Here is a 13,149-nt window from a genome sequence, read left to right on the forward strand (position 1 = left end):
AAGTGGTCCAATATTAAAAATCATCCCCACTTGACCTCCTCCTCCAAGTTGAATAAAGTTTTGTGTGGATGTTCCCTATAACCTCAAATGAAACCTTGTAAAAAAAAATTTCAGCTGGATCTCTATTGGTTTCAGACCTAGAGGCTGTGGAATGTAGGTCAATCTTGGAGTACTGTAGTCTGAGTAATCCTAAATGGTAACTTTGTTTAGATTCAACAGCCCAAAGTCTCCAAGGGTATTGAAATTTTGGGGATTAATAACAAACCGTACTACTAACTTAGGACAGTCAGCGAAAAACAACAACAATGAAGTCTTAGAATGGATTGGAAATATCCTGAGAATACAGTGATGTCTTAATTAACTTTTTGCATCCACAAGTCCCTGCTTGATCCTTTCATTGATCCATTAAAAAAAAAAAAAAAACCCCCAACGGTGAGGGTTTCAGAGGAACCTATTTTTATGGTTCTTGAAGCGCCAATGACAGCCTCGACAAGAAGGCAATTCATGAACTATATTGCCCAACATTGCCAACAAATTCAAGGCATTGTACTCAGGCTAGCTACATGATGAGCAGCATTTGAAATGATTGTGAAGCACGATTTGTCTTTGAAACTGTTACTTTTATTTAAATCATACTGTTCTTTGTTCACATTTAAGTTTTCATCCTAATAAAAAATTTACGGCTATTAGAAAGCCACAAATTTCTAATTCAAAGTTTCTCTCACATATTTTAACATTAAATTCAGGTTGACACCTTGGTGTCCTTTCAGGCCTATTTTAAGCTATTACGGTAAGAATAGTGAGCCACAAATGTGGCTTGGTAAGTTTTATAGCCAAAAAATTGCTCTTTCAGATGGTGCAAGAAAGAAAGAGATTGGAGGATGTACAGTTGTGATATGACATTAAATATAGCTAACAATTTGCATAAACTTTATTCATCAATCTTAATAAAGATTTATCTCAGAAAAAAAAAAGCACAGTATGCCTAAAAGTTTACTGGGACAGTATCTGGCTGTAATCTCTTCCAGTTCCTAAAAACTGAGTTCTATTGTGCTTGCTGTTCAGGAGCTATGATGTGTCGGACATTTGCCTGTGCATTCCACTACAAGCTTTTCATCAACTTTGTTGTCCTCCAGTGATACACCAAAGCATGCATCAATGATCCGAGTGGCATATTTGGATTTAGCACAATCAGTTGTACTAGAAATATGACTCTTAGCTTGGTCGAGCAACTATCCTTTCCACAACCTGAACTCCAAAGTTGACGTTTTGGCACTATCTTCCATAGAATGAAAAAAATGTGGCTCCCAATAACGAGGCCCCTAACTTTGGAAGAAGTTGAGATCCAGCTCTTTGCACATTTATTGCATGTCCTATTGTACTACCACTAAAAATTTCATCAACTTCCAAGATGGTCAGGTGAGGAGGCCTAGACCATTTGAGATGAAAAGATCTGGAGTAGTCTGGAATTTGGCAACTAAGATTTAATGCTAAAAAATGCAGGGTCGTGCATTTGAGCTGCAAAAACCTGAGGGAACAGTACAGTTTAAGGGTTGAAGTACTTCTGTGTACAATAAAGAAGTGGAACTTGAGTGCAAATTTGTATGCCATACAGGTAGAAAAGGTGATGACAAAAGCTAGGATGCTTACAGGCTTAATCAAAAAACAGAGACATCCAAAAAGCAGCCTAAATCACCACTTGGACATCCTAATCACCAAGACATCCAAGTGCCAATAATCAAAACCATCTCTCTGTACGTTTAGCGAGGTGTTCCAGCCTCTGTATGTTCAGAGCATGAGATGGGCTAGGCATGGATGTTTTGTAGTGATAGTTGTACTGATATTGCTCTCACTTTCTATTATATACTGATAAGTCTTGCTGCTAAGTTTTCGTTATTGCATTGCTATACTAATATACAGTATCTATTCTATATACATATTTTTATATTACCAATAAATTAAAATATATTTCCAGAATGTGGTCCTTGTCTGCCTTTATTGCCAGGATTACCCCCAGTCCAAGGGACACAGGCACATATTCTTTAGTCTAAACAAATGAGTTAGCCTATAACTAATAATTTGGGCAATTTTACAACCTAAAAGCAGCTAAGGGGTTTTCATCCAAGAGATTTAGGCCCCCTTTTATCAAGCCAAGTTAGAATTCCTATGAGTGTCGGAGCTTTCACCGTAGCGGCCGGCGATAAGACCCTAACATGGGTTGTTGAAAGGAGGCCTTAGTTCTCTATAGATAAGTATCCCTACATAATGGTTACTCACTTGGGATATTTTAGTTTTCCTTAGAAAATACTCCTAAAATACCTACATGGCATAATGGCACAGGTAGTGAGTATCTTTCAATCGCAAGGAAGCTCTGGAATGAGGGGGCATAGGATGAAGGTGCAAGGGGCTAGACTCAGAAGTAACTTGAGGAAATACATTTTCACATAAAGGGTGGTAAATTTGTGGAACGGCTTCCTGGTGGAAGTGATTGAGATGAAAACTATCTGAATTCAAGAAAACTTGGGGCACGTATATAGGATCTCTAAGGCAGGGAGAGTAGATGGCATGGATGGGCAGATAGGCTAGGCCATATTTGTCTTTATCTGCCATCATTTAACTATTTCTATTTGCGGGTAATTTTTCTGTCAGAGATGCACATGCATTTAATTCTAGAAAACTAGACATGCTGTTCCATCCTCTGCCCTCTCCCTGCCTCTTGGAATGCATTTTAAACGTGGACAATTTTGGCCACTTTGAGGGTGGACAACAGGAGCATACCTATTATTACGCGAGCCCAGGAAAAATCCAGGGGCTGCCTGTTGCTGGACCTACACCGTATATTTTGGTTAAACAAAACAGTAGTGGTGGTTGTCGATACGCTTCACTTATGTTGTCTTAAGTAAGTTCAGCACAAACCGGACTTACCTCTAACAATGCTAGCAGGTGGCCTTCTGAACCTGGTCTTCATTGTGCCCCTTCCCCATCAGCCAGTTGGCTGCACATATGTATAAGACATTTCATCAAGAACATGCAACTAGACTTGATACGGGAGTGTGTGGCACAGTGTTTAGAGCTACAGCCTTAGCACCCTGAGGTTGTGGGATCAAATCCCTCGCTGCTCCTTGTGATCCTGGGAAAGTCACTTAATCCCCTCATTGCCCCAGGTACACTACATAAGAGTTTGAGCCCACCAGGACATATAGGAAATATGATAAAGTACCTGAATATAAACCACATAAATAAATACATTTTTCCCCTTTCTCTGTTTGATCTCTTGCAAGGGTACTTCCTTTTCTCTGTGGCTTATACAGCAAATGGTTATCAGTTAATGCCTTTGAGTTTTCATAGAAATTGGGGTATGTTTGGAGTTTAAAATGAAGTTTAAGAATATACTTGAATGGTTCTTGAGTTAAGATTTATGAAGTGTGGCTGGACTATTTAGGTAATATATAGAAATAAAACAAAGAACAAAGGAAATAAGGTAATTATATTGAGGCTTTATGTGAATGGAGATGGTCAATAAGACTGCAAAAACACTATCCTGGTGTGCCAGGCTCAGAAATTGTACATGTCTCAGATTAGCAGTTTCTTGATTTACTGCTGTATCACTAAAGCGTGACAAGTAGGCATTGTCAATAGTGATTAGAGTAAACCTCCTGCTAGTAGAGCAACGTAACTCTTGTCATGGTTGATATTAACCTGGGTTTCGCTTAACCTCACACCAAACTAGGAAATTGTACATTAAAAAAATAATAACTTTTATTATAATACAGTTCATGAAATATTGAAGTTGACGGTTTTTACATATCACATAAAGCATCATGTGATATGCTTGAAAGGGATCTGGGGGTGATGGTTGACACATCACTGAAACCATCGGCGCAATGTGCGACAGCCTCAAAGAAAGCAAACAGAATGCTGGGCATCATCAAAAAGGGTATCACAACCAGGACGAAGGAAGTCATCATGCCGCTGTATCGCGCAATGGTGCGCCCGCACCTGGAGTACTGTGTTCAATACTGGTCGCCGTACCTCAAAAAGGACATGGCGGTGCTCGAGGGAGTGCAGAGGAGGGCGACTAAACTGATAAAAGGTATGGAAAATTTCTCTTACGCTGACAGGTTAAAAACGCTGGGGCTATTCTCTCTGGAGAAGAGGAGACTTAGAGGGGACATGATAGAAACCTTCAAAATCCTAAAGGGCATAGAGAAGGTTGACAGGGACAGATTCTTCAGACTGTGGGGAGCCACAAGCACTAGGGGTCACTCGGAGAAATTGAAAGGGGACAGGTTTAAAACAAATGCTAGGAAGTTCTTTTTTACCCAGAGGGTGGTGGACACATGGAACAAGCTTCCGGAGGAGGTGATAAGCCAGAACTCTGTACAGGGGTTCAAGGAAGGTTTGGATAGGTTCCTGGAGGATAAGGGGATAGAGGGGTACAGATAGAACTTGAGGTAGGTTATAGAAGTGGTCAGTAACCTCTTCACAGGTTGCGGACTGATGGGCCGCCGCAGGAGCGGACCGCTGGGCAGGATGGACCTCTGGTCTGACCCAGTGGAGGCAACTTCTTATGTTCTTATCATCGATGTATGGTTTCAATTACAGTATTTCCAAACTGCGACACATCATTTAACATTACAAGAACACTTCAGATAAGTATATATCACAGGGGCACTCGTAGAGTTTTTTTTTATAAATCATGGGTCATTGCGGTAAAAGCTCCGACACTCATAGAATTCCTTGATAAGAGGGCCAAAATTTGTTGCTGAAAAATTCAGCACTGAATGGTATTCTATAACTTGGCACCCTTTATAAAAAAAAGCGTGTAACACTGGGATCCACACTCAACTTTGGGAAAGAGGAGTTGTACCAATTGAAACCAGGTGTAAACCTTGGCATGCAAGCTGGGCATGGATCTGTCTGTGCTATTCTATGTGCATATTTTAAGGAAATGCCACCTTTGCAGATCAGCAAGGAAACACTTAGGTGCTATTCTAAAAATGATACATAAGCGTGTTTTCATGTAGATCTGATGTTCTGCCCTGCTTCGGCACCTTGCATCTGTTAGAATGCTGAAGTACAGTAAACCCCCGCAAATTCACGGTTCAAGGACTCAGTAATTCGCGGTATTTTCCGATCGCCTCTTCCTGGTACTAAAGTCATGGTTGCATCAATCAGGAGTTGCTTTGACACCCTATCTGGCGTATCAAAGCAGCTCCTGATTGGTGTAACCATAACTTTAGTACCAGGGAGAGATGGTCGGAAAACGTGCCCGGCTTCGTAAATACAATTTAAGCACCCGCCAGCACCCCAGCTGCCCTTTCCTGCCTTCGATCAGCTGAAAAACCATATTCATGGTTTTTCAAAATGCGTGGGTATTCCTGGAACGGAACCCCCGTGAATTTTGGGGAAGTACTGTAGTATCTAATTTGCCTATAAAATTTACTTGTATATATTCATATTAGTTTCACCAAACCTACCCCCCCTTTTTTTTTTTTTTAGCAAGCTGCGCTGCTCAGCAGTATGAGCTAAATGCTGAGCTGCCCATTCTATTCCTATAGGAGGCTCCATATTTAGCTTGCGCTGCTTGGCAGCACAGCTTGATAAAGAAGGGGGGGGGGGGATGTTATTCAATTAAATCAGCTAGTTAAGAACATGACACTAGAGGGCCCATTTTATCAAGCTGTGCCAGAGGTTTTTAGCACAAGCCTGCATGGTAAATGCTCCAATGCTCATGGAATTCCTATGAATGTCAGAGCACTTACCTCACCAGCCCATACTAAAAAAAACCTCTAGCACAGCTTGATAAAAGGGGTGGGATACATATACAGTAAAACCTTGAATTGCAACTTGGTTTGTAAGTATTTTGCATGACAAGCAAAACATTTTATTACATTTTAACTTGATATGCAAGCAATGTCTTGCAATAAAAGTATGTACAGTATACACACGTCACATCATCACAACTGAGCCGATGGTTCTTCTCTCTCCGACGCTGCAGGAGTGTAGTGACTGTTCTAAACAAGCAAAGTCTTGCAATACAAGTATTTTGTATTTAAATTTTTGGGTTGTGGAACAAATCGTCTGAGTTTCCATTATTTCCTATGGGGAAATTCACTTTAATATACGAGTGCTTTGAATTACAAGCATGCTTCTGGAATGAATTATGCTCGCAAACCAAGGTTTCACTGTATATATTTTTACCTTTTGTCTTTCAGGTTCTGCAGTAGTTCTGTTCTTGTTTATGGGATTCTAAAAAACTGGTATTTTTCTCCTTTTTATTTTTGTCTGTATTTTTAAAAATCTGTCTCTAATTATGTCTCTGTTATAACCTTACAGTATACCTTAAGTTTTTAATATTGTTACAGGGCTTGGCCCTAGCTGGGGCCTAACCTGCAGCACGTGGGCCTCGGCCAAGCGGTAAGGCGAGGCCTGGAGAAGGCGGAGTGGAATAAAGGCAGCAAACAAACAGGTGTTTAAGGTGGAAAAGAAAACTTGTGCTTTATTGGTTTACACAGTTCAGCACTTATTTCATAGTTTCATAAACTTTCAATAATGGTGCACAAAACATATTATACAAAATTCAATATATTCATTCTTGCTGCTGCTTCTGGCTTTGTCCAAAAATATGAAAACCAGGTAAATCATGAGCAATGGAAAACACAACATAAATGGCTTGTAGCTCAGCTGCTGTGCCCCCCAGTGTCCAATTAGCAGTGCTTGGGGGGAAAACTTGAAAAGGGGGGGGGGAAACCTCTTCCCCAAGCCAGAGATTTCAAAACAGAAGAAAAAAACCCAGTTCAAAACCAAAACAATAGCTGGGTCTTAATCAGCTCTAATAAACAATTTCAGCAGAGAAAACCATCAAAACAAGCTCTGTTCCAGCAATGGCAGCATTTAGCTGACCACAACTACAAAGAACCAAAATGGAATTGTTCAGATCAGAATGATGTGCACTAAAAAAGTGTCCTCCAACTCATCTGATAATGTGAAGATCTTTATTCCTCCAATGTCACAATAGTACATTCAACAACTCAATGAATCGACATGTACATGTTTCGGCCAACAGGCCTGCCTCAGGAGTCTATAAATACATACATATAAAAAAACAATCCAAATAACTTCATATAAATTGATATCATTAGGACAGAGAATATCTAAAAGTACATAAAAATATATATATCATAAATACATTATAAAATCATTTAAACAATACTGTAATATAAAATAAATCAACCAATATGATGCAATAAGTCATATTTAATAAACAAGCAGATATTATATAAATAAAAGCTTATACAGATGTAAACATAAAAGAGTAGGAAAAAAATCGCAATACAATCATACCTTAAGAATCACGAACAGTGATATTCAAGGAAAGCTGCCACTCACATAGATTTTGCCAAAACTCAAAAAAGGAATATCATCTGACTATGTAAAAAAGTAGTAAAGAAGTAGGGGTGGGGGGAGAAGTAAGGGGGTGGGAAAGACAAAAGAAAAAGGTGGAGTTGGGGGTGGGTGTGAGGTGGGGGGAAGTGAAGGTACAGGGGGGAGAAGCATGGGGGGAAGAAGGAAAAGTGAGTAGAGAGTTGGAGGACTTTTTTTAGTGCACATCATTCTGATCTGGACAATTCCATTTTGGTTCTTTGTATTTGGGTTTTTGTTTTTCCCCTGGTTTGTTCTTAGCATTTAGCTGACCTCCATGCCTTCTAAGTCAACCTCTTCCCCACACTCTGCAAACTCCATGCTGCAAGGTTCTGGGACAGTCACAACTTCATGCTCCATTATAACATCCTCATAATAAAAAGTAGGATCAAAATGATAGGACTGTACCTGAGCCTTCGGTGAGATGACTGATTGCTGCTTTCCAGCCCTGTACTGGAATAGACTTTCTTCAGAACCATTCAGTCTGTAGTAGGGCGCTAAGATGAGCTTCCCTTCTGAGCTCCCTGCTTCCTCTTATCCACTCCCTTTTCAGTTCCCTGGGGCTGATTAGCATTCCAATCACCTGAGCTCCCCTGGCTCAGGCTATCAACCCTCAGGGTTGTTTTGGGCTGATTACAACTCCTTGCATCTGAGCTGATTGGGCTACCCATTCCAGCTCTGGTTTGTTTTGTCCCAACCCTGGGGCATGCTGGGACTGATAGTTCCTGCCTTTTCCCTTTTGTTTGCTGTTTAGGGAAAACACTTGGGCTAATTAGCCTATTCACTCCAGCCCTGGTTTGCCTTGCTCTCAACCTGGGCATGCTGGGACTGGTAGTTCATGCTCTTTCCCTGTTGGCTTTTTAAGGAGATTAGAACAGGCTTTGACTAACTTACCAGTTTTAGAACTGGTGGGTAAAAGATTCTACTGATACAGCAGTGCTCTGGACCTAACTCTGGAAACAGGTATTGCATTTCCTACATTCCAGTCTATGCCTCCATCCCTGTTTCTTGGGCACTTCAGGGTTTCCTTTACCAGCACAATATTCAGTCACTTATCTGTTCCAGGAATCTCTTGCGCTGTGTACCTGATTAAATTTATGACTGACTCTCTCAAATAAGTATTGTCTTTTATCTTCTTGGTCTTCTAAACTCTTCTGTGCCCTACTCCATATCTTTACCACAGAATGCAAAGTTTCCTTCTTACTGTGTGTGTACTCTTAAGTGTGTCCTTTTCCTCACATTTTCTATTTATCATTCTACCTATCCTTTTAAAAATAAAGGACAACTTTATGGACCCTGTCTATACCACCCACACCACCCACAAAATATATTAACATTTACACTTTCTTAGACTTACACTAAAACTATCTCTAATATTTGACTGTATGTAGTTATTATTTTAGGCCTGAGTAGTTTAACTAAAGTTATTAATAAAGACTTTTCTCAAATTTATTGAAGAAATAATATACCACCCTTTTTTACAGATGTGTGGAATAGTCTTCCATGTATGGAGAAGCTCATTCATTGTGATATCTGCTTCCTCCTCAGCTAAAATTCAAGAAATTGAGGTTAGAATTGTTTCTCAGACCTCTACGGTAAAAGTCTGGAAACATCATTGGTTGAAGTAAAATCTTCATATTCAAATATTACTAAAGATAATGCTGTGCTTGTGAGAATGATTGAGAAATTGGAGGGCAAATAATAGGAATCTCTGTTTGAGATTTCTAAACTTTCCTCACTCAGACTTCACCTTAGGAAAAGGTCTCTTTCAAATTTATAATGATAGCATTAGACTAGCTGAGAAATACTTCTCTACCTCTGCATAAGATCTACTATTTCATGGCTGTAACTGGTTTGGCAAAAAACAGAAGGAATTGACCCCAAAATATCCACAAAGAAGAAAATCCAGAGAAAACAAAAAAAAAACTCTGTGGAGTGATGATGTTCCCAAATGGACTTTATTTGAAAGTATCAAAGTTCCAAAGGTACACTAAAATCATCCACATAAAATAATTACATCCACATAAAAGTAAATCATCCACATAAGAGCCTTAAAGGACCTAGTCCGCTAGGGATACAGGACCCAACACGGTCCGCGTTTCGACTTCCGGCTCACCACACAATTGTTTCCCACGTACTCACCTTTATAGGACCCCCAGGGACCCCTGAAGAAGACTTTTTGTCGAAACGCGGACCGTGTTGGGTCCTGTATCCCTAGCGGACTAGGTCCTTTAAGGCTCTTATGTGGATGATTTACTTTTATGTAGATGGAATTATTTTATGTGGATGATTTTAGTGTACCTTTGGAACTTTGATACTTTCAAATAAAGTCCATTTAGGAACATCGTCACTCCACAGAGTTTTTTTGGTTTTCTTTGTAACTGGTTTGGATCTACCGCTAGCTTACTCCATCATTAGATGCATTTGCTGTTCTAGAATTTTCACAAGAGGAAATAAAATCTAAGGGCTCCTTTTACAAAGGTGCTTTAACGCGCAGAATAGTGCGCGCTGAATTGCCGCATGCGCTAGACCTTAACGCCAGCATTGAGCTGGTGTTAGTTCTAGAAGCATAGCGTGGGTTTAGCGCCCACTAAAATCCTTCGTGCACTAAAAACGCTAGCGCACCTTAGTAAAAGGAGCCCTAAATTTACGCTTTTAGTATCCTTTTTATTTCTTCAAGATAAAAAAGTCATATTAAAACTTTACTAAAGCATCAAAGATATTAATTTTCTAGGACGAGAAATCCAGGTTTTTCCTGATATTTCCAAATAGACTCATCTTAGGAAAACAAATTTTTCTTGAGCTTAGACAAGCTGCAATATCTGTTTTGCAAGTTTTTGAGATGATTTAATTTGAGAAGATATGCTCCCTTTTCCCTCTTTTACTTCTAGTAATTATTACCATATGGTGGTTTTTTTTTTCTATATGACTCCTCCACAGGGCCGTATTTTCCTATAGGCTAACTAGGCTTCAGCCTAGGGCCTCAAGATCAAGAGGGGCCTACATTCAAATTGTTAGCAAAATTAAAATTACACTATTCTAAAAACAGTGAACACTAAAACACTGAACCGAAAATATGGAGAAATTCTACGCTTCGGGATCGGAACCAGCTCTGGCCGCAACGGGGCGCCGACTCGGCTTCTCCCTTTCTTTTTCTCGCCCTGGGAGGAGGATCGGGGAGGGAAAGACGTCAGTCCGGAAACAGCTGGGCAAAGCCCAGCCCCGCGGGGAGAGAGGCAAAACATGGATCCGTCAGGACAGGGCGGCCCAGACTGGCATCGGGGGGGGGGGGGTGTTTCAGTAGAAGGGGGATGGAAGGCAGGCAGGCTGGCATCGGAGGGTAGTGGGGGGGGGTTCAATGGAAGGCAGGCAGGCAGGATGGCATCGGAGGGGTGGGGTGGGGGGGTTTCAGTGGAGGGGGATGGGAGGCAGGCGGACATCGGAGGAGGGGTGAGGTGAGGAAGGACGCACTGGGGGCACTATGGACATAGCAAGGGGCAATGTTGTGTGTTATGTTTGATTAGTTATTGTTACAAGTACTATATATGGTGCTGAGAATAAATGTCCAAATAAGTTTTCTCGACTTTTTTTTATTTATTATCCGTATCACATTTTTTATAAAGGTTAGTACCAATAACAACATATTTCATTTAACATATTGATATATATCACAGTAATGATGTATTTTATTATCTCTCATGTAATTTACAAACTTAAAAATGGGAGGTGAAAGGGCCTCATAAGTGGAATAGCCTAGGGCCTCTTTTCATCTAAATCCGGCCCTGCTCCTCCCCCTTGGTCTGTGGATTATAAAATGTAATTACATCCAGTTTAGAATAGGGGGTCTCCCTTTTTATCTTTTCCTAATGGTTATTGCTGTATTTCCTTCAAAGTTGCATCTTTGATACTAAATTGAAATTCTAAATTTAAAAAGCAGTCTAATTATTGCTGCAGTCTACGTTTTCAACCTGCTAGCAGTTAGCTTAAAACAGCATGCCACTGTATGAAAACAGATGGCAAATAATCCTTTCACTGTCTTCAAGGTGCTGCAGCTAATCCTTGAACATGATTGTTTTGCCTTTCTGTTTGAAACATTGGTGAACACACAGCAAATGAATGCAATTAGTGCAATAAAAATTCCTAGTCTGATACCTTCTGCACACTGGAACGTGATGACATGCTATTTTCTTCACCTGAGACATTGACTTATGTTTTATAACGCATCTCTTCAAGATAGTGAATAATGAATTTCTGTTGCTGCCATGGGCTTCTTTTTGCCTTCTTCTCCAGGGACAGCACTTATGCAATTTGGGGAAAGTGATAATGAATCTGAATAGCACTGCACACCAGAGGGGTAGCTGCAGAACCTCTTGTAACAGCAACCATGCTCCTGGATTTTTGACAGTACAACTTCACTTATCTTTTCCTCTTGAGATGTTAGTAAATGCAGCCATGCTATGGGCAGTCATGACAACTAGCATGTGGTACTGACCTATGTGTTAGCTGTCACACCTCTGACCTAATTGCAACATATCAATGATTGGCTTCAAAATACACAGGAATTTTTATGTACTGCATTGAAACTATCAGTGTTCAGTGCATTCTTACATGCTGTGGTCCCCGCAGTTCCATCTGTTGCTAAGGATTATGCGCTCTTTATACCCCTGTGGCAGATATGGACTTTGGTCTACAAATTTCAGAATATCAATGCAAGGAGTAGCCCTCTTACTTGTATGACATAATGGAGAGTTTACTTCTGGTTGTGACAACCTAGCATTTTTGTTGTAGGAAAGAAAAGGAATAACATATCTGTTTCATCTGTTATTGGAAGCTGGGAAGATAAAATCCTTAACACCTTACAGGATGAATATCATTTACCTCAAAGGGAGATATTTACTACCGTGTTTCCCCGAAAATAAGACAGTGTCTTATATTAATTTTGAGTCCAAAAAATGCATTAGGGCTTATTTTCGGGGATGTCTTATTTTTTTGATGTACAACAATCATCGCTCCCTCTCCTCCACCCCAATTCTTCCTCTTTCCTTTCTCCCCCTCCCCCCTCATGAGCGGCATCTTTCCTCCCCTATCACCCATCTCCTTGTGCAGCATCTTTCTATTCTTCCCTCCCATCCCCTTGTGCAGCAGAACCCCACTGATCCTCCCACCGTGAGACTGACACGCCTCCGCTCCAAAGCCTCCAAACAGCGACGGTAGCTGTTTTTGGAGGACTCGGAATGGAGGTATGTCAGGTCTCACTGGGGTGGGGATTGCTGAATTGATGAGTCCAATTTTTTTTGGCAAAACGGGCAGCTTTAGTGTCAGGGTTGGAGTTGAAGAGTGTCAGGGGCTTCAGGGGTCGATCTTAACTAGGGCTTATTTTTGGGGTAGGGCTTATATTAGAAACATCTTTAAAAATCATGCTAGGGCTTATTTTCAGGATAGTTTTTATTTTTGGGGAAACAGGGTATATGCAGTTGTGCCATTATTTGTCAGGATTAAACTCTACTTTGAAGTTAGAATCTCATGACTTGTTCACGGCGTACAGATGAAAGTTCCATTGTGGTTCCCTCACATATACCTTTGGAAGCATGCACTAAGGACTAGCAAAGATTTCTTCACCTTTGGTCGATGGACCTGGGAACCCCATTGTCAGTGGGCCTACTTTATTCTGCCCTGCAAAATATGGTTTCTTTGTTTTAACATGTCTCTCTGGGAAATGAGATA

General features: G+C 40.5%; 1 protein-coding gene across 4 annotated transcripts in view; it reads right to left on the reverse strand.

Annotated features, from left to right (window-relative positions):
* LOC117356863 (spermatogenesis-associated protein 7-like) overlaps nucleotides 1-7,948 on the reverse strand; it is a 131,130-nt gene extending 123,182 nt beyond the window's left edge. For 3 of the 4 annotated variants that reach the window (XM_033936681.1, XM_033936680.1, XM_033936679.1), the window contains exon 1: nucleotides 7,834-7,948. In XM_033936681.1, the coding sequence (XP_033792572.1) occupies nucleotides 7,834-7,904 (71 nt within the window). In that variant the 5' untranslated portion in view covers nucleotides 7,905-7,948. The remainder of the gene's footprint in view (nucleotides 1-7,833) is intronic. The other variant, XM_033936682.1, reaches the window with a different exon arrangement.
* Between the last annotated feature and the right edge of the window lie 5,201 nt (nucleotides 7,949-13,149).

Source organism: Geotrypetes seraphini, chromosome 3 (genome assembly GCF_902459505.1).
Source record: "Geotrypetes seraphini chromosome 3, aGeoSer1.1, whole genome shotgun sequence".
Lineage (NCBI taxonomy): Eukaryota > Metazoa > Chordata > Amphibia > Gymnophiona > Dermophiidae > Geotrypetes > Geotrypetes seraphini.